Here is a 20,466-nt window from a genome sequence, read left to right as displayed (position 1 = left end):
GATCGCTACAGGGATGAGGGAACTGTGGGATAAGTTCCCACAATGCACTACTGCAACAGTTGACGTTTGCCAATTGAGTGTGGAAGCAAAAAATTTGAATTTGTGAGGAGCATGTGGGTAGGTGAGGATGGTCAAATTTGAACTTACAATTTCCAGAATTACAAAATTGATATTAATAAATTCAAATTTATCTTGTAGTGTAGATGCAGCCTCACTGTCTTTCAAATGCCTGGCCTACTGCTCTGAAGCAGCTTGAGGATGGTTGCAAAGGGGATTCATTCTTAGTGCTGTGTTTTGAATAACTAATAATACTTTCTGACCTATTCCATTCTTATCTGAAGTCCAGAGGAAAATCAAGCTGGTCAAATATCAGTACTCCTAGAAGTGCCCTGTTAGCCAAGACACTTTTGCTTCAGCATTCTTTAGATGGCATCAAGTCTGTGCATATACATCCAGCAATTTTCAGTCCTGCTGACTGAGGGCTATAGCAATACCACCTACATCAACCCAGCTTCTTTCCATTTAACAGCTGGATACTTGGATGGATGATGAATCTAAGGAAGAGTTCTTGTTTGGAAGCAGTATAATCCACCACCCTCTGTAATGTCAGAGAAAGCCGTGCTAGTCTATATACTATCAAAACAAAAAAGCAGTCAAGTGGCACTTTAAAGACTAACAAAATAATGTATTAGGTGAGGTTTTGTGGGACAGACCCACTTCTTCAGATCATAGCCATACCAGAACAGACTTAATATTTAAGGCACAGAGAACCAAAAACAGTAATCAAGGTGGACAAATCAGAAAAAAAAATTATCAAGGTGAGCAAATCAGAGAGTAGAGGGGCAGAAGCCAGGGGTAGGGAGTCAAGAATTAGATTAAGCCAAGTATGCAAACGAGCCCCTATAATGACCCAGAAAATTCCCATCCCAGTTCAAATCACATGTTAATGTGTCAAATTGAATATGAAAGAGAGTTCAGCAGCCTCTCTTTAAGAGTGTTGTGAAAATTTCTCTTCAGTAAGCCTCAAACTTTTAAGTCATTAACGGAGCGGCCCACTCCATTAAAATGCTGGCTGACTGGTTTGTGGATCAGGAGTGTTTTTATGTCTGTTTTGTACCCATTAACTCTTTGTCTAAGAGAGTTTGAAGTCTGTCCAATATACAAAGCATCTGACAGTCAGTGTATCACATCCCAAAGCCCCAGAGAAACAGACACTGCTAATGGAAAAATTTCCTGGGCTCAGGTGAGCCATGTGCATGCAAACCTTGAGGACAAGTCTTCACCAGCAAGTCCTTTCGAAATAATTTTCGATAGGAGGGCCTCTTTCAAAAGATCTGGTGGAGCATCTTCACGCACAGTGCGGTGTTTTGAAAGGATTTTTGAAAGAATGCGGTCTGCCTGTCGAAACCACTCTTCCATTCCTGTTTCAGAGAGGGCGGCCCTTTTCGAAAGACTCTTTCAAAAGAAAATGTGTAGATGCTTTGTGGGCCGCTCTTTCGGAAGAGCAGTCCTCCGTGGTGCTGGCTAGCTGGAGCACAGTGACGCCCCTGACAGCCTCAGTGGAGCTCTGTGTTCTCTGCATCCGGCTGCGTTTAAAGCTGCATGGACCCAGAAACCCCATGGCAGGAAGCTGTGAGAGTATGCTAGCAGCATCTGAGGCACAAGCTGCCAGCAGCATGCCCTCCTCTTGATGCTCTGCCTGCAAGAGCCACCCCACCACTGCCTTAGACACCTGCACTGCCCAGGGGCCTGCCTCAGAGCTGGCAGAGAGCACTCAGGAGCCCAGCCAGGGCCCCAAGAAGAGGCCCGCTCTTGGACAGAGGAAGAGATGAAGAACTTTGGGGTGACAAAGAGGTTTCTCTGCAGACAGGCAGCTAGTGCTGGGGTGCTGCAGCGTTTGGCCAGCTAGCCACCGGCCTGAGTGTCTGGGCACCCCCACTGCATGCCAGACCAAGTACACAGCAAAGTGGAAGAGCTCCATCAGGCATACTGTTGGGCCCAGGATGTGGCCAGTGGCTGCGGGCAGCTCCCACCAGCTGCCCCTACTTCAATATGCTCAATTGCCTCCTGGCGCCCAAAGAGGCATCACTGCCTATCGTGGTACTGGACACCACGGCTACGTCTACACGTGCACCCAACTTCGAAATAGCTTATTTCGATGTTGCGACATGGAAATAGGCTATTTCGATGAATAACGTCTACACGTCCTCCAGGGCTGGCAACGTCGATGTTCAACTTCGACGTTGCTCAGCCCAACATCGAAATAGGCGCAGCGAGGGAACGTCTACACGCCAAAGTAGCACACATCGAAATAAGGGAGCCAGGCACAGCTGCAGACAGGGTCACGGGGCGGACTCAACAGCAAGTCGCTCCCTTAAAGGGCCCCTCCCAGACACACTTTCATTAAACAGTGCAAGATACACAGAGCCAACAACTAGTTGCAGACCCTGTATATGCAGCACGGACCCCCAGCTGCAGCAGCAGCAGCCAGAAGCCCTGGGCTAAGGGCTGCTGCCCACGGTGACCACAGAGCCCCGCAAGGGCTGGAGAGAGAGTATCTCTCAACCCCCCAGCTGATGGCTGCCATGGAGGACCCCGCTATTTCGATGTTGCGGGACGCGGATCGTCTACACGTCCCTACTTCGATGTTGAACGTCGAAGTAGGGCGCTATTCCCATCCGCTCATGGGGTTAGCGACTTCGACGTCTCGCCGCCTAACGTCGATTTCAACTTCGAAATAGCGCCCAACACGTGTAGACGTGACGGGCGCTATTTCGAAGTTACTGCCGCTACTTCGAAGTAGCGTGCACGTGTAGACGCAGCCCACCAGACTGGAACCTGACACGGATGCTGAGGACCTGCTGGGACTCTGGGACACCAGCATCCCCCGGCGGATGGGCCATGAGACTAAGCCCACCAGCAGTGATGAGAGCTCTAGTGATGGGACCGTTGTCATAGCTATACACTTGGAGACCTTCAGCCAAGCACCCTCCACCCGGGCCTCCCCTGAGTTTCTGGAGGGACCTTCAGGTAGGGCCCATGTGTTTTGGGCACCCCAAAATGTGGGGAGGGGGTGCCTGCCTCTGCCACAGCTGGAAGCAGGCCACTTAACGGCCACCAGCCCAAGTCTGAATGAGTCCTGGATGGCCACAGTTGGCACTCAGCACCTGCCTCCCTCGACAGCACCACAGGCTGCACCCCCAGGGAGGAAAGGGAGGGAGAGTGACCAAAGCCTGCCTGTGCTCCACCTATGCAGGGACCCCAGCGACCAGGATCCCCTGGGTCATTGGACAGTGGGGCGGAGGGTAATACAGGGGGCATGGCCCTGGGGCCAGGTCATGGTACTAATGGCCTGTCCCTCTGTCCCCTTCTGTTACCACAGCTCCACCACTCGGGGGCTGCCTGAGCCTCGTACATGGCTGGGGAGCCCCAAAGCAGAGTGCGAGGAGGCGGGGACCCCACCAACTCCTGTGCCCATGTGGGGTTGCCGCTGGGGCATGCACTGGTGCCACTAGGGGCAGCAGGAGGCTGCTGCTGCCCACACAGCTGCCTTGCGGAACATGACCCCTGTGCTGTGGGAGTAGCTGGCAATGGAGTGGGAGGCCTGGGATTGTGTGGTGGGCACTCTGGACGCCCTCAAGGACACAGTGACCACCTGCCTAATTTCAGCCTTCCGCTCCCTTGCCACACCACCCTGCAGCTCCCACTGCATCTTCTGCCCTCCATGCTCTGCTCCTGCCCCCCTCCCTCCCGCCCTGGCTGGTGGACAGTGGCCAGTGCTGGCCAGTGCAAGCCAGTCCCCCTTCCCCTGCTGCTCTTTTCCTCCCTGTGCCCCCCGCTGAGCCTGAGCCCCTTGGACTCCTCCTGCACACCTATCTCCCTGTGGTCCCAGCCCTGATGGGGACTCTGGACCCAGGGCAGTAGTGGCTCACGTGCTTGGTGCAGCTCCCAGCCCTCCACCCCTGGGGAGGAGTAAGGCCCCTGCTGCCCCTCGAAGTTTTGTTGTCCCTGCCCCAGGCCCCTATTGTATATAGTCCCTTCCACTCCTCTGCTGTATATAGTCCCTTCCATTCCTCTGTTGTGTATAGTTTGTCATTCGCTCTACATAGCTTGGATTTGTTTGATATGATTCTAGTAAATAGTTATTTTTCACCACTGCCGTGTCCCTCGTGGGGTATGGGGGCGTGGGAGTACGTTCATGGGGGTGTGAGAGGGGAGTTGTGGTTGAAAGTGCGTGGGGGAGAGTCACTGGGGCACTCGATGTGAGGCCTCCCTGACCTGCACCCTATCCTGTTGAGCCTGGCAGTATGGGGCAGCAACCCTCTGCTTGTAGCCATGTCTGGCCTTGGCAGCCCTCTCCTGCATGAAAGGCTCATGCTTTGCCTCCTCGATATAGTGGAGGGCACAGCATGCCTACACCACAGCCAGCACATTAGGGAGGCCCACCTCCAGCCACATGAGGAGGCAGCGAAAGCGCCCCTTCAGATGCCCAAATTCCTGCTCCACAATGTTATGACCTGGTTCAGGCACTCATTAAAAATGTCCTGGGTGGGGTCAGTATGTCCTGTGTAGGACCGCATCACCCATGGGTGCAGGGGGTATGCAGTGTCGGCCATGATGCTGGGGAAATGGTGGTGTCCCCAACTAGGAGCTCCTGTAGGAGGTGTGGAGCTGCCAAGAGTCACAAAAGACCTGAGCGTTGTGGGTTCGCCTGGATCAGCCCCCCCTCCCCCCCACATCCATAAAATGCTCTTTGGCCTGGAGCACCATGGAGTGGTACCCCTTCCGGTTGGTGATGGTGCCAGCGTTGTGGTCTGGGGCCCAGATGGCAATGTGGGTCCCATCCAGAGCCCCAGAGCAGTTGGGGAAGAAGCCCAGCTCTGTGAACCCTGTGAGGGTGACGTCAGTCTCTGACACAGATGACCCGGGGAAGGAGGATGCTGTTTATCACTCTGATGACCCATATATGGGGGGAGGAAGAAGACACCTCTAAGTGCATGGCAGAGCGCTCCATGCCCCATCTCTATCCCCTGGCTCCCAAGGGTCTCTCTTGCCTGTGTCACCCGAGCAAGGCTTACCTCCATGTGAATGGCCCTGGTGGTGGCCCTTGCCCACCCCAAACTGGTGGCTGACTGACCGGTGGCTATCCGGGGTGGCCAGCTTGCAGAGGGTGATGGCTACCCTCTTCTCCAGGGGAAGTGTGGGCTGCTTCCAGGTCTCCTGGTGCTGGAGGGCTGAGGTGAACCAGTGACATAGCTTCAGAAACATCCTCTTGGTAATACAAAAGTTGTGGAGGCAGCAGTTGTTGTCCCAACCCCCCAGTACCAGCCGGTATCATCTCTGCGTGCTGGTGGGGTAAATCCACAGGTGCCAGATAACCTGGGGGAGAATTGTAGGCACAGGTGTCACCCTGTGAGGACAGCCTGTAACAGGGCAGCTATGAGGAGCCACTGGAGGACGGCAATGTGGCCGGCAGGCTGACCATGGCCGTGAGGGATAGACCATCGGGAAGCTGCTGGGGGTCCATAGTGTTGCCCATCGTTTATTCTTTTGATGTGCAGCATCTATGTGGCTTTGGGTAGCAAAGCAGCCCTCACCCTGTGCAGGATGAGGGTGCTTGCAGGGGCCCTTTAAGGGAGCCGCTGGTGGTGACCCCCGGAAGGGCTTGTCTGCTCTGTGACCCCATCTTCTGTGTTTCCTTGCCCTTTCTTTCAAAAGACTGCCTTGGGTTATGTGGATGCTCCCTTTCGGAAGAGTGAGCTGGTCTTTCGAAAGAGCAGTTTGTGACCTTGATCTGCTTTGTGACCTTGATCCACTTTGTGTGTAGACGCGTGCTTTCGAAGGGTGTTCTTTTGAAAGGTAGCCTGTAATGTAGATATAGCCTGAGCAGAATACACATAGGACTACACATCCCAAGGGACCACACATCCCAAAGGACTCCACTTACTGATCTGCTTTTTTAAAATTGGTCTAAGATGTTGAAGGAAGTTAATTTTCTGATTGTGGTTAAAGGTTTACTGGTTGCATTCTATAGCTTGGCTGAAATTGTATGTAGAAGTTTTATGAACAATGCATATTTTCATTAACTTATTTTCAGCCACTTATTTGAAAATCAGAATTAAAATTAATTCTTCAATAGTATGTTAACCCATTTACTTAAGCATTATCTCGTTCACTGTGAACCATTAAGAGATTTTATAAGGAAAGTGTTTTCAGTGTTGGCAGTTTTATTGCCAAAGCCTTGTTAGAGATTGTTAGCCGGTGGCCAGGTAATGTGCGGTGAGGTACTCCCCTGGGTCCTAAGCAACCCAGTTTTTTACTGTTAGAGCAGGCAGCTCCTAGCACACTCACCCACGGCCAGGCTGTAGTAACCAAACGGTTAAAGTTCTTTTGTTGTGCCGGCTGTGGTATTACTCTTTTGATGGGCTGACACATGGCCTATGCTTAAGGCATTTTGGGTTGCATGATGGTATATCCATTTCCAGTATTTTAATCCCCATACAGGCTTTCCTCCAATTTCCCAGTTGTTATTTTTCCAGTTAGTTATCCACTGAGTAGCCCCTGCCCATATTGCGTAGGAATCGGTGTATACAACATTGGCTCCTGCCTTACAGGCTAGTACAATAGCAGCTAGTTCAGCTAGTTGGGCTGATCCCTCTATGTCTGCAGTTAGGGGTGCAGCTGATGCATCCGCTGGGACCGCTGCAGCTTTTCCCTTCCATTTCCCTTTTACCAGCTTTGCACTGCCATCTGTAAACCATACTCCCTCAGATTGAGATGGGTTAAACGGAGGAGCATCCTTAATAGGAGATGGTTGTGGGGGTAGATGGTATTCGGTAGGCATTCCCACTTTCCACAGGGACTCCTTAACCATAGTGGGATTCTGCGCAGTGTCTGCCCCACTGACCCTGTGATGTATGTAGAGTGCCCACCTTTGTACAGTCATCTTTTGGGCTACCCCAGGTGGTAACTCTTTTCCCTCCAATATAGGCTTAATGATCGGGAGAGGAGTGTGGAGTGTTACAGATTGGCCTTGGGTTAACTCCTCTGTCTCCCTTAGAGCTGTGAAAGCTGACAGGAGTACCTTTTCGTAAGGGGAATACTGGGTCCTCCTATGCCCTATGGCAGGAGAGTGAAACTGTACCTCGCCGTCCTATTCAATTTGGCTCAAAGTCATGGCAAGGGTCACAGACCAATTATACCCCTTACGAAAAGGTACTCCTGTCAGCTTTCACAGCTCTAAGGGAGACAGAGGAGTTAACCCAAGGCCAATCTGTAACACTCCACACTCCTCTCCCGATCATTAAGCCTATATTGGAGGGAAAAGAGTTACCACCTGGGGTAGCCCAAAAGATGACTGTACAAAGGTGGGCACTCTACATACATCACAGGGTCAGTGGGGCAGACACTGCGCAGAATCCCACTATGGTTAAGGAGTGGTTAGCTGTATTGGATATAAAGGATATGTTTTTCATGGTTCCCTTGCAACCTCAGGATCAGGAAAAGTTCGCTTTTACCTGGAAAGGGGTCCAATATACATTCACTCGCATGCCCCAAGGCTATACGCACTCACCCACCATCTGCCATGCCGCACTAGCAAAGGTTTTAGACGGCCTAAACCTGCCTTCTAACACCCAGATCCTACAGTACATTGATGACATCTTAATAGGAGGGGATACCTCTGAGGAGGTACAGGAAGCCGTAACTGAGGTAAAGGCAGCCCTGGAAGGTCTTGGCTTAGATCTACCACCTGATAAATGCCAAGGTCCCTCTCATGAGGTAAAATTCCTGGGTACCATCTGGATGGGAGGACGAAGGTCGATACCTGATGAAACTGTAAATGAATTAAGTCAGGCATCGTCCCCAGAAGATAAAGCCCAACTGAGACAAATGTTAGGGGTTTTGGGATTCTGGAGAAAGCATGTACCGGGTTTTGCTATCAGAGTCTCCCCCTTACAAGCCAGCTTGCTCGTTGCCCCCCCCCCACTGAGGAGCACACAGGGCACGGAAATGGCTGCTGACAGCACAGTCTTTGATGCCCTCATTGAGGCCCAGATATGCTGGCTTATCGTGACCCTGAGAAGCAGAAAGTACAGCTAGAAGGCTAACAGGCCAGACTGTCAACATGAGAGAGGGGGGTGAACCCTCAAGAAATCACCCCAGCTGGCATTGATCAATATGATGCACACACACAATCACTCAGAAGGGGACGTGCCCCGCCCGCACAAAAGAATGTCCTGTACTCCTAAATTGTTTATCTCTTGTCTTACAAGTGCAAACTAAGTAGAAATGCCCTTGTAACAAACTGGAGTCACAAAGACAAACCAGTATGATCTGGCACCATAGATAAGAAAGAGAATACGTAACCCAAAAGGGGTATAAAAGATGGGTCCAGCAGAACTCTAACTTTGAGTGCATTCGACCAACTTCCTGCTGGTCGGGTCAGGTGATTGCCTCCCGAGGTCCACAGCTGGGGACGCCCAACCTCGTATTCGTCTTTCCGTCGGAATTGAGTGACCGATCCGGCTTGGCTACGCTGGTATCGAGGAGACGCAGAGAGGGTAAGATACACCCATGCTAGGTCTCTGACTTTTTTTTTGTGCACAGCTAAAGAATTAGAGCTCTGTAACTAGTTAAGATCCAAGCCTAACTATTTTGTTAACCCTTTTGTTACTGCAACACAGCCGGCACAACAAAAGAACTTTAACCGTTTGGTTACTACAGCCTGGCCGTGGGTGAGTGTGCTAGGAGCTGCCTGCTCTAACAGTTAAAAACTGGGTTGCTTAGGACCCAGGGGAGTACCTCACCGCACATTACCTGGCCACCGGCTAACAGAATTGGCGCAGCGAGCAGGGTTGTGACATAGGCTGTACCACAGTGACAAAATGAAACCAGTCATGATAAACAACTCAGATTTCCTTGACATAGAAAAGAATCTAGCTCAGGAAGGATGGGGTAACCCACAGTGGAGTAAAGATGTGATAGAAAAGGATTGGGGAAACCCGAAGGACATTTGGCAACACTATTGTAACTGGAGAACTGCCTGTAAAATGAAAAGAGGGAAAGGCAAAGGTGCTTACATCTGGCTTTTAACTAACATATGGCAGGCAGCCAGTAAGAGCTACCAGAACTTAGAAGCTGAGCTCCTTAAAGTACAAGCAGAAAGGGACACGTTGCACAAAGAATGCCAGAATTTAGACACTCGAGTGCGTACACTAAATACAGATATAGAGCACCTTCAACGAAGGCTGCTGCCCCTGATTGAAAAGGAAGGTGTGGAGCGAAGGAAGAAGCTAGAAGCCAAGCCACGGAGCATTAATCAAGCTAAGGTAGAGACCGCTCTGTGGTTAGACCCTGAGGAATGGTAGGTGATAAGTGGCCGCATCCGGGATTTTTTTGTTACTCCAGATATATGAATAACATAGTTGGAGTCAACATACCAGAAGTTGAGTTGCTGTGGACTTTACATTGGGTGGAGTGGGGTGAGAGAAGAGAGGGAGATTAACAGGAAAAGTTTTCCCATCAATTTCTGTTACTATTTTTTCCAAGGTAGAGTAACAGGGTTGAAGAAATAGCACTCTCCAGTCAATTTCTTGGGTTTTAAGGAGGGTGGATTGATATAAATCAAGTCAATTTATATAACTGATTTAAATTACCAAAGAAGTTCACTGATTTAAGTCAAGTTACCAAAAAAGCTAAGACTGCACTTAGGGTGCACTTAAATTTGAAGTAAGCTCCATTGAACTCACTGGCACTTCTGTTTTTGAGAGAATGAGTATAGAATGGGGTTCACTTGGGAAAGTAGCGTTATGCTGAAGTAAAATAGGGAATAGACTTATGGAATGGACATTATGTTCTGTGGCCATGATGTTCCAAAGTAAGGGGCATATATTAAGTAACATAAAATAAGAAAATTACACTTGTTAGCAGCTGGCAACCCTAGATTTCTCTTACTGCAGCTTTCTGTGTTGTATACTTGAGTTATAGGTTCTCAACCTAATTAACTAATTAAAGAATCCATAAGGGTTAGCTAAGCCAATCGTTGTTATTTTTTCTAGCAACATCCAGCATAGACAACTGTTTGGGAATTTACTTGTCAAATCACACGTTTAAAGAATAGACAGAGTCTTGAAAAATGATGAATCACAAAGTGAATTATTTAAGTTACTAACCAGCTGATCTACTCAGCTGTATCCAAATCTTCATCCACATCCAACAAGCAATTTTTCTTGTGATGGTTCAGTCTTGCCACTATGCCCTGCATCATCATCTTGCATTGCTTACACTTGACATATTTTCCTTTTTTAGCCAGGCAACAAATTTCTTGAAAATATTCCCAGACAGGGTCTCTCTTTCACCCAGAAGCCAGGACAGTTTTTCTGTGGCAAAGATGTGGGGGAATTTAGGAGGCTGTGTATGCTGGAAAATGCATATTCTTTTTCTTTCATTTGACTGCACTGTTCCTTTCTTTTGCTGCCTTTGCCCTTTCCTGTATGTTGTCTCTCTTTCTTAAAACAGTGTCTTAGCTATCTCCTCTGCTGTGCTTGGCCAAGGTTCACCACTGCATAAGCACAGAACACAACCACTCATATCCCATTTGTGTCTTTCTTTGCATGTGTTACTTTGTAGTCTGCTGAGGAAAAGAAATTGGAAGCCCAGAACTTAAAAGAAGTAACAGCTAGTAGTTAGGCTGGTCGGAGGAGAGCCATTAATTTATTTTTATGAGACTAAATGTATATGTGGCATATTTGTGGTGAGATGAGACTTAATTGTAAGTAATTCCATTGTTTTGTTGATGATTTCAAAATAAAAAATATCGTATTTAAATAAAAATCTGACTTTTATTTTTTTAATCAATTTTTATCCACCCTTGTTTTAATTAGAGCTGCCTAATCAACCACCAGTGGATCAGTCTGAGAGTTGATTCAGGCTGAACTGTAACTGTAACCAGAGGGAGACTTTATCCCACTGCTTTCCCCGCAGTAGGCTTGTCAGATGTCTGTTTTTCAACGTGAATGCTCTATTGAAAAGGGACCCTGGTGGCTCTGATCAGCACCTTTGACTACACTCTCCAGTTGACAGTACAGCAGGGCTGACAGGCTCTCTGCCTGGCTCCTGGGAGATGGCCAGTTTGTCCCTGTGCTGTCCCCATTCAGAGTGCTGTTACCACAGCTCCCATTTGCCAACTGTGGCCAATGGGAGCTGCAGCCATGACACCTGCATTTGGGGGGCAGCTGCAGAGCCTACTGGCTGCTCCTCTTTGTTTAAGGGCTGGAGGGACACGTAGCTACCTCCTGGGAGCTGCTAGAAGTAAGTGCCACCCAGAGGCTGAACCCCAACACCCCTTGTGTCCCAAACCACTACCCTACTCCAAATCCATTCCTATTCCCTGCCTCATCCTGGAGTCCTTCCCACACTCTGAACCCCGTGGCTTCAGCCCAGGCCCTCCTTCTGCATCCCAAACTCCTCATCCTCAGTGTGACAGTCCCCACCCCCATTCTTTATGGAAAATGGTTTATTAGTATAAATATGCGTAACTCAGAAATGCTTTGGACAAAATGTGCCCTGTAACCTCTAATTTTTAATGTTTTAATATGCCAGATCTATAAATCCTATTTTTGTGCATGTATCATTTTTGTAGTCAAAGTTACAAGTATTGTCTACATACAGTATCTGTGTTCCAAATGTTTGTCTTCTGGTTAGGCAATTAAGTAAGAATGGTCTTTTAAAATTTCTTTCTCTGTTTTTCCCAAAACCCATATGGGTGGGCTTCAGCAGTGTACCTAAGTTCCACACAGAAGGAAGTGGGTGTTCAAGCTGCTCCTAATTTGACGGAGATTTTCTCCTGGTACTCTCCTATTGGCACTTGTCAAACTTTAAGACTACTTTGACTATTATTTTTTTCTGTTTCATTTTTTGGAAGTGTGTCTGTGAAATAATCACTTGTAATAGAAACCCTATTTTTTGCCTGTAGGAAATTCACAATTGGGTGCCACCATAGTAGATGCTTTGGATACTCTTTATGTCATGGGGCTTCACGATGAATTCAGAGAAGGACAAGAATGGATTGACAAAAACCTTGATTTTAGTGTGGTGAGTAAAACGTCTTGAATTTCACTGGTCCTTTTAAAAGAGTTTTGAGGAAACACTGTACTGTTCCCTACAGAGAAAAAAGTTATGAAGCATTAATTAAGAAGCCCTGAAATTCAGGTTTATGTTTAAACTTTAAAGAACCTCCTTTTTGTTTTGTTTTGAAAAGCAAAAATATGTGACTGACAATTCCCCACCTTTCCCCCACAACCAAGGAAGTTATTCTATCTAACGTGCTTTTGAAAGTTTGAGTGATTGCCAGTTGTGGGGGGAAAAAGGGGATTTTATTTTTAAAATCATGGTGTATGAACTATTTACAGTAATTCACTCCTTCCTCCCCAAACGTGGAAGGCATCAAGTGATCCTTTGGCTATAGGCTGTGCCTATGATTCAGCTCTTCATGTGCGTGCTGTTGCTGTGGTACGGCTTTCCCAGTTGGACACACATCATCATAAATAGAGGGAGCAAACTCTTCCCTACCTGTTTCTCTTTCAGTGTGCAGTATAGCTTGCTAGTAAACCATGCAGTTCCCTGTGATGAATTCATTTGTCATGTTTCTTAGTATTTTGCCCAGAAAGTCACACCACAAACATTCAAATCCTTCCAGATCCCCAACAAACATACTCTGCCTGCCCAGGATAGAATGGCTGGAGTCTTTTATGGATATGCTTCTTGCTACTACTGTATTTCCTAATTGCAGCACTTGGTTTCAAGGACGGTGAAGAAGTAGGGTGATCCTTTTCTTTCATTTAAAACAACTTGTTTCAGGTAGGTAGGCAAAGAGCTGAGTGAATGGAGCTACTCCAGTTCTTTCATGAGGCCTACTCTGAATATCATATCAAGCAGGACTTACACGCTTGCATTGCCTTAGTGTTCACCTAATATGTAAGCTACATGTTATTTCAGAGTCTCATGCAGTCTTTCCACAATCCCATTTCATTGACATATACAACAGCTTTGGAAAGGTTGCATACTTTTGTAAAGTTGATGTATGTCAAGGCAAGGAAATGGGAGAGTGGAAAGGTTGTATGTGCCAATTCTCATCAGAAAGCCTTCAGACTCTTGTGGTACATAAGGTATCCTGTTATCTGAAACAAGATTGTCTGAGAATCCAAATATAGTAAATAATGTGGTTAGACAAGAAATTAACTCATGTGAGGTACCCTGTGACATATTATTCATAATTAAGAATTAAGAGTAAAATCTGAAACAGTCAATGTGGAATAGGGCCATTAAAATCCACTGCAGTTTTCTGCTGTGATCTGCCTGACTGTTGGTTTCAGTGGATCCAGAGGAACAGCAATTATATGCATTTTGTGCACAGAGCATACCTTCAAATGATGCTCAATGTCTGTGTACAACCTTGCCCTCCAACTATGACTCCTTGGAAGTTCTTTCATCTTTGTAACTCCCAAATGTTCTTCATAAGGCACATCCAGGACTACTTGTTACAGTGATCCTGAAACAATCACCCTGGCTCATCTGTATAATATATGTTAACTAGGAAACAAATTTCCAGTGAACTCTGAGCAAATTTTGTAGAATGTATAGAAAGTTTTCTTAAGAACTGAGATAATCCAATCTGCTTATACAGTTCGTATCCGCTTTCACAGTTCAGTATCTTTGAGAGGCATCAACAATCTGTTGGCATATCTATGGTGTACTCTGCTGTTTTTACATGCAAGGACGTGGTTGGTCAGCCCACACCCTAGCCTGGACTGTAGTGTCTTTGAGTCTTGAGGTGTTGCCCTGGGGATCCATATGTGAGCATCCTTTCTAGGTCTTTTCTGAGCCCAATTACAGGTCACTTGTTTCTAGCCCTTGGCAGTGTTTTCCAGATCCTGCCCACTGGTCATTGGACATGGGGAACTCTCCACAGCTTTGCTTCCATATCAGGATTGTACTGGCAGTCTGCCCCAAACACGGAGTGGGAAGAATAAGGAACAAGCAAAAGCCTCGTACCGAGCTGTGCTTGCTAGTTGTGCTTCCTTCTAATCACTGGCAACATCCTTGCTCTTGGGAAGACCCCTCACCCCGCCTTTGTGTGTCCAGTCTTGTCCTTTTAAGTGCTGCATTTCCCAGTGGAGCCTGGTCTTTAAGCATTCCTGATTGGTACTGCTTGGCTTTCAGAATGCTCAACCACCTTTCTGTCAGTGCGAGCAGCTTCTGCGTATTGAACTAGACTAAGGAATGAACATAAACTGCTGCAATCAGTTGATCTGGTAGTGAAGAAACAGTTTGTAATATTCAGCCAATTGTTTCCTATCAATCCTCCTTGAATGTCCTAGAAACTACAATCGCTTTTGCAAAACCGCACTTGGCCACATTCAACTTTATAGCTGTGTCTACACGTGCACGCTACTTCGAAGTAGCGGCACTAACTTCGAAATAGCTCCCGTCGCGGCTACACGCGTCGGGCGCTATTTCGAAGTTAACTTCGACGTTAGGCGGCGAGACATCGAAGTTGCTAACCTCATGAGGGGATCGGAATAGCGCCCTACTTCGACATTCAACATCGAAGTTGGGACCGTGTAGACGATCCGCGTCCCGCAACGTCGAAATTGCCAGGTCCTCCATGGCGGCCATCAGCTGGGGGGTTGAGAGATGCTCTCTCTCCAGCCCCTGCGGGGCTCTATGGTCACCGTGGGCAGCAGCCCTTAGCCCAGGGCTTCTGGCTGCTGCTGCGGCAGCTGGGGATCCATGCTGCAGGCACAGGGTCTGCAACCAGTTGTCGGCTCTGTGTATCTTGTGTTGTTTGGTGCAACTGTGTCTGGAAGGGGCCCTTTAAGGGAGCGGCTTGCTGTTGAGTCCGCCCTGTGACCCTGTCTGCAGCTGTGCCTGGCACCCTTATTTCGATGTGTGCTACTTTGGCGTGTAGACGTTCCCTCGCAGCGCCTATTTCGATGTGGTGCCGCGCAACGTCGAAGTTGAACATCGACGTTGCCAGCCCTGGAGGACGTGTAGACGTTATTCATCGAAATAGCCTATTTCGATGTTGGCTTCACGTGTAGATGTAGCCTATGCCAGCTTGTTGGAGTCAGGTTACCACCTGATCCAGAATAACACTATCTTCAGGAAGAGTTTTAGCAAAACAAGAATGTAATTTAAGTAACAACGTGCATCCTGTATGTTATCCAGGAGCTGAGAGACCACTCTCTGAAACAGCTTAGGAGCAGAGACTAAAGCAAAAGGGAGTTATTGTTAGCAGGGCCTCCCAAATGGGGTGCCGAAAGTCAATGACAACTGCAAAATTTCCGCCAAAGATGTTTGCTTATCTAACCAGATTGGCAGTTCATCACAATGAAAATCCAGGGTTCACTTAATGGGCAGTTATATATCTCTTTGAAGGTTGGCAATTGAAACTGCTCACATTTCACATTTTTTAAATACCCTAAAATCCATGTCTAGTCAAATATCACTATTCTTCACGTGTGTTCACAGTGGGTGAGCGCCAGTCCATTGGCCCTTCCACTCCTGAATGATGATCATCCCTCTGATGTAGTTCTGCTCCGATTTTATTCATGAGGTGCATGGCATACAGGGTGTACGAAGGGTTTGGCATTTAAACCCAACTGCCGCGAGTACACATTTTTTGTAGACCAAACACCATTACTGTTAAATAAATCTTGATGGTTTTGGATGATATTTTAGGTATCCTTTTCTTTTCTAGTCTGCCGAAATGTCCTGTCCAAGTTCATGCATAAAGCCGAGTTGTAGAGTATAGCTTGTAGAACATTAATTGAACAGTATTGACAGCTGCACCTTTCACAATATAAAACTTTGCAGTCAACTGCTATGTCTTGGTAGAGCACATACCATATAGGCTCATTCAATGTCAGCAAGGCATACAAATCCCAAGCTTCTGTAACCACTGTAGTTAGGGAAAGATCCAAAATGTGAACAGATCTAGGGGAAAGAAGGTTAGCTTTGTATCCATATCTATATCCAGCATGCTTTTCATTACTGTACCACAGACCTCTGATTTATGCAGTGGTTGCATTGTGGACAACCCTGTGTAAGTTGAGTTTTCACATAACTCAGGGAGCCAGGAAACTGACCAGCACAGCAGTGCTGGTTAGCTTCCAATCTCCCTTGAGCGACAGGGAGCTGGGAGCCAAGCTCCAGCTCTCCACCGCTCAAAGGAGACAGAAGACTGTCTCCTGTGAGCAGTGGAGAGCTGGGAGCCAGGCTCCGGCTCCCCCTGCTCCCAGAGGACAAGAAACTGACCAGCACTGGTGCTGGTCAGTTTCCTGGCTCCCACAGTGAGGTGGGGAGCTGGGAACCAGATGGCAGCCTGGCTCCCCTCTTCTAGTAGGAGCTGGGACCCAGGCTGCTTCCTGATTTTGGGGACTGGGAAACTGCTCCTGCTTGACTCTTGGCTGCTGCCTCGATAGGAGCAGTTTCCCCGCTCCTGTGAGGGACGGCAGCCTGACTCTTGGCTGCCACCCTGACAGGAGTGGGAAACTGCTCCTGTCAGTGGCATGAATCAGGCTGCCACCCCAGACAGGAGTGGTTTCCCTGCTTCTGTCAGGCATGCCAGTTGCGTGAATTCAAAATATGCGCAACTCGAATGCACATATCTTGGTGTTTTACTGTACTACTAATTTCTACTGTATGGCATACCAGCTCCAGAGCATTGTCACGTGAGACGATTACGGTAAAGGAAACAAAAGGACCCCCATTAAAGCTGGTTTCATAGGGCTTCATGTTTGCCATATGCACTGAAGGCCTTCTGTTGTCATGAACCTGTGTGTGCAGCATGCTAACTTACATTATCCTTTCTTTCCATAAGCCCAGCACCTAGTAGTTCTAGCTGGCCAGACTACCACTCTGCAAGAGTTGGCAGATTTCAGTGCTCAGTCCAGGGAGCTGGATTAGGCAGCATTGTAAGATTCTGGATGATGTAAATAGGAGGAGCTACTGTCAGTTTAAATATAGATTCAAAAGTAGCAGCAGTCTGAATGCTGAGCAGGGTCAGGTTAGGCAGGGAACCAGCAGAGGTTCCTATGAATTGGATCCAACAGTTTGGCTAGCCAGATCTGGCCCACAGGCCTTGTTTTGCATGGCCCTGGCCTAAGCAGTTCTGCAGCAAAGTTAATTTAGAAGCCCGGAAGAGTTGCATGATCTTCACATTGTTTCAAAAAGTCCAAATAAAGTATCACCAGTCACCTGCTCAAATAAATGCTCCAGACAGCATGGGCTGCAGAATGGAAACATTCATCATTGAAATATTATCCTCTGATGCACCCCAAAATAGCAACCCAGAACAACACATGAACAAAAACCCAAAGCCTCTGCAAAGCAAGATACACAGGTAGATTGTCAGACAAAACATGTAATAATCACAAACTGGTTAGGTCGTTAATGGTCTGAACAGAATATGGTAAATAGTCTAAAGAGCAGATATATTGCAGTATGCCCTGAATGGCTGCACACACAGAGAGACCCTTAAACTGGAACAAGAACAGTGAGTTCCAGGAACAAGAAACAAAACAGGAACATAAAGCAGGAAGGTAACACCCATGCTAATTATCATAAAAGTAGGATCCAACCAACAGATTGCTTTCCAGCCATGTTGCGGAACTGCATATGTGATCTTCACAGCACGGCACCTGCAAAAAAAAGTGTCAGGAGCAAAACCAGTATATATAGAGTGTAGTAGAGTAGGCATCAGTCAGTCCTGGAGGACTATGGTGTGTTGTTGCACCCAGGGTTGGATCGACAACAGCGTCTAGTGTGGCTGTAAAGTCCGATTCTTGAGTGACAGTCTTTTCCGTACCGGGTACAGGAGAACACTGAGCCCTGGTTGATGGACTGGGGGCAGGACTTCCTCAGGGTTCTTTTCTCTTCTGCTTGTTGCCTGAGGTTGTCTTCATACTGGGACAGTCCTTTTTTCACCCGTTGCTTCCACAGGCATCGATCGGTGGCGAGTGTCTCCCAGGTGGCAGTGCTGATGTTAGCAGCCTTCAAGTCATACTTGCACACATCTTTGTAGCGGAGATGAGGTCTTCCCAGCGGCCTGGTCCCTGTCGCCAGGTCACCGTAGAGCAAATCCTTAGGTATGCGACCGTCATGCATGGGGGAGATGTGACCTAGCCATTGCAGGCGTCTCTGCTTGATCAAAGTGTGCATGGTGGCAGTCCCTACTCGTTCGAGCACCGTGTTGTTGGTTACCTTGTCCCGCCAGGAGATTCCCAGGATGCATCTCAGGGAACGCATATGAAAAGAGGTTCAACTCATTTCATACTTGGAGCTCAGCGTCCAAGTTTTGCAGCCGTACAGGAGAGTACTCAGTATGCAGGCTGTATAGACTTGTGCTTTGGTGTACTCTGTGAGTTTCCTGTTGGACCATGCTCTTTTTGTTAGCCTGGATAGTGTGGTGGCAGCCATTCCGATATGTTTGTTAATCTCACTTTCAAGGGAAGAGCTTGTGGGATATTGTGGAGCCCAGGTAAACAAACTCGTGGACAACTTCCAGCTGGTGATCGTTGACGCTTATGGCAAGCGGATGGTTAGTGTCCAGACTCATCACTTGTGTTTTCTTGATATTGATAATAAGCCCGAACTCTTTGCAGGCATCCGCAAAGCGATCCATGAGGAGCTGTAGTTCCTCCTGTGTATGAGTTGTAATAGCTGCATCATCCACAAAGAGGAAGTCTCGCAAGCACCTTGTTTGTACTTTGGTCCTTGCTTTTAACCTAGACAGCTGGAAGAGCTTGCCATCAGATCTCGTGTGGAGATAAATGCCTGTTGTGGCTAAACCAAAGGCATATTTGAGCAGGACAGAAAAAAATATTCCAAAAAGTGTAGGGGCCAGAACGCAACCCTGCTTCACTCCACTGTGGATACTGAAAGGTTCAGAGGTGGATCCATCATAGACAATGACTCCCTTCATGTCCTCGTGGAAAGACTTGATAATATTGAGCAGGGAGGGGGGACAGCCAATCTTTTCCAGAATTTGAAAAAGACCATTTCTGCTAACAAGGTCCAAAGCCTTGGTTAGGTCGATGAATGCAATGCATAGTGGCCTTTGCTGTTCCCTGCACTTTTTCTGCAGCTGCCTAAGGGAAAATATCATATTGATGGTAGATGTTTTAGCTCTAAACCCACACTGTGACTCAGGATAAACTCTTCTGCAGGGACTTGGAGCCTCTATAATACTACCTGGGCAAAGAGCTTTCCAACAATACTAAGGAGGGATATACCACGATAGTTGTTACAGTCGCTCCTGTCACCCTTGTTCTTGTAAAGAGTGACTGTGTTGGCATCTCTCATGTCTTGTGGTACTTTCCGCTCCTTCCAACACTGACGCAGCAGCCCATGTAGTTCTGGAATCAGGCTGCTCTAAGCACACTTGAGAATTTCTGATGGAATGCTGTCTTTACCTGGGGCTTTCCCAACTGCCAGTGCATCAAGTGCCCGGCTGACCTTGGTACATTGTCGATCTCTGACAAAGTTGGAAGGCACCTAATGGCGTTCAGTGCTGCTTCTGTGACAGTGTTCTCCGAAGCATACAACTATGAGTAATGCTCCACACACCTTTCCATCTGTTTGGAGCGGTCCTTAAGGATCTCTCCACTGAGTGCCTTCAGGGGAGCAATCTTATTTTGAATTGGTCCAGTGGCTTCCCCGATTCCATCATACATGCCCTTTATGTTGCCATTGTCTGCACAGGTGTGGATTCTGGAGCAGAGCTGAAGCCAGTAGTCATTAGCACAGCGTCTGGCTGTCCTTTGGACTTTATCACTAGCGGCCCTGAGTATCTGCAAGTTCCTTTCGCTCAGGGATGTCTTGTATGTTGTCGCTGCAAGCCGCTTCTCCTCAACGATGGGCAGCAGCTCTTCTGAGTGTGCTTCAAACCAGTCAGCTGACTTCGTCTGCTTCTTACCAAAGTTGACGTCGCTGTGTTGTAGATGGTGTCCCTAAGGTATGCCCACCTTCCACTGGCATCTGCACTGGTTGGGCCAGGAAGGGCTGCATTGAGGGCACGGGTAAACTGTGCAACCCTCTCAGGGTCTTTGGTCATGCAGATGTTGATTCATGGCCTACCTGCATTCTTTGTTTGATACAGCCTCCGAGGTTGAAGCCTGATCTTGCTGGCAACAAGTGAATGGTCGGAGTTGCAGTCTGCACTATGATAGCTGCGAGACAGCTTGACGTTGCCTATGCAGGCGCTCCTTACAAGGATCAAGTCCAGCTGGTGCCAGTGTTTGGACCTGGGATGACGCCATGACACACTGTGCTGAGGCTTGGTCTTCAAAAAAGTGTTGGTAACACAGAGACTGGGCTGGCAGCAAAGCTCCAGCAGTTGCTGCCCATTCTCATTTAACTTCCCAACTCTGAATTGCCCTAAGCATGTGGGCCAGCTGGAATGGT

General features: G+C 47.8%; 1 protein-coding gene across 1 annotated transcript in view; it reads left to right on the top strand.

The window, feature by feature from the left end:
• Positions 1-20,466, top strand: part of MAN1A2 (mannosidase alpha class 1A member 2) — a 266,972-nt gene that overhangs the window by 126,860 nt on the left and 119,646 nt on the right. The window contains exon 4 of the mRNA XM_075001072.1: positions 11,975-12,093. Within this exon, the coding sequence (XP_074857173.1) occupies positions 11,975-12,093 (119 nt within the window). The remainder of the gene's footprint in view (positions 1-11,974; positions 12,094-20,466) is intronic.

This window comes from Carettochelys insculpta, chromosome 1, assembly GCF_033958435.1.
Source record: "Carettochelys insculpta isolate YL-2023 chromosome 1, ASM3395843v1, whole genome shotgun sequence".
In the NCBI taxonomy this organism is placed as follows: domain Eukaryota; kingdom Metazoa; phylum Chordata; order Testudines; family Carettochelyidae; genus Carettochelys; species Carettochelys insculpta.
This window is presented reverse-complemented; position numbering and strand designations above follow the sequence as displayed.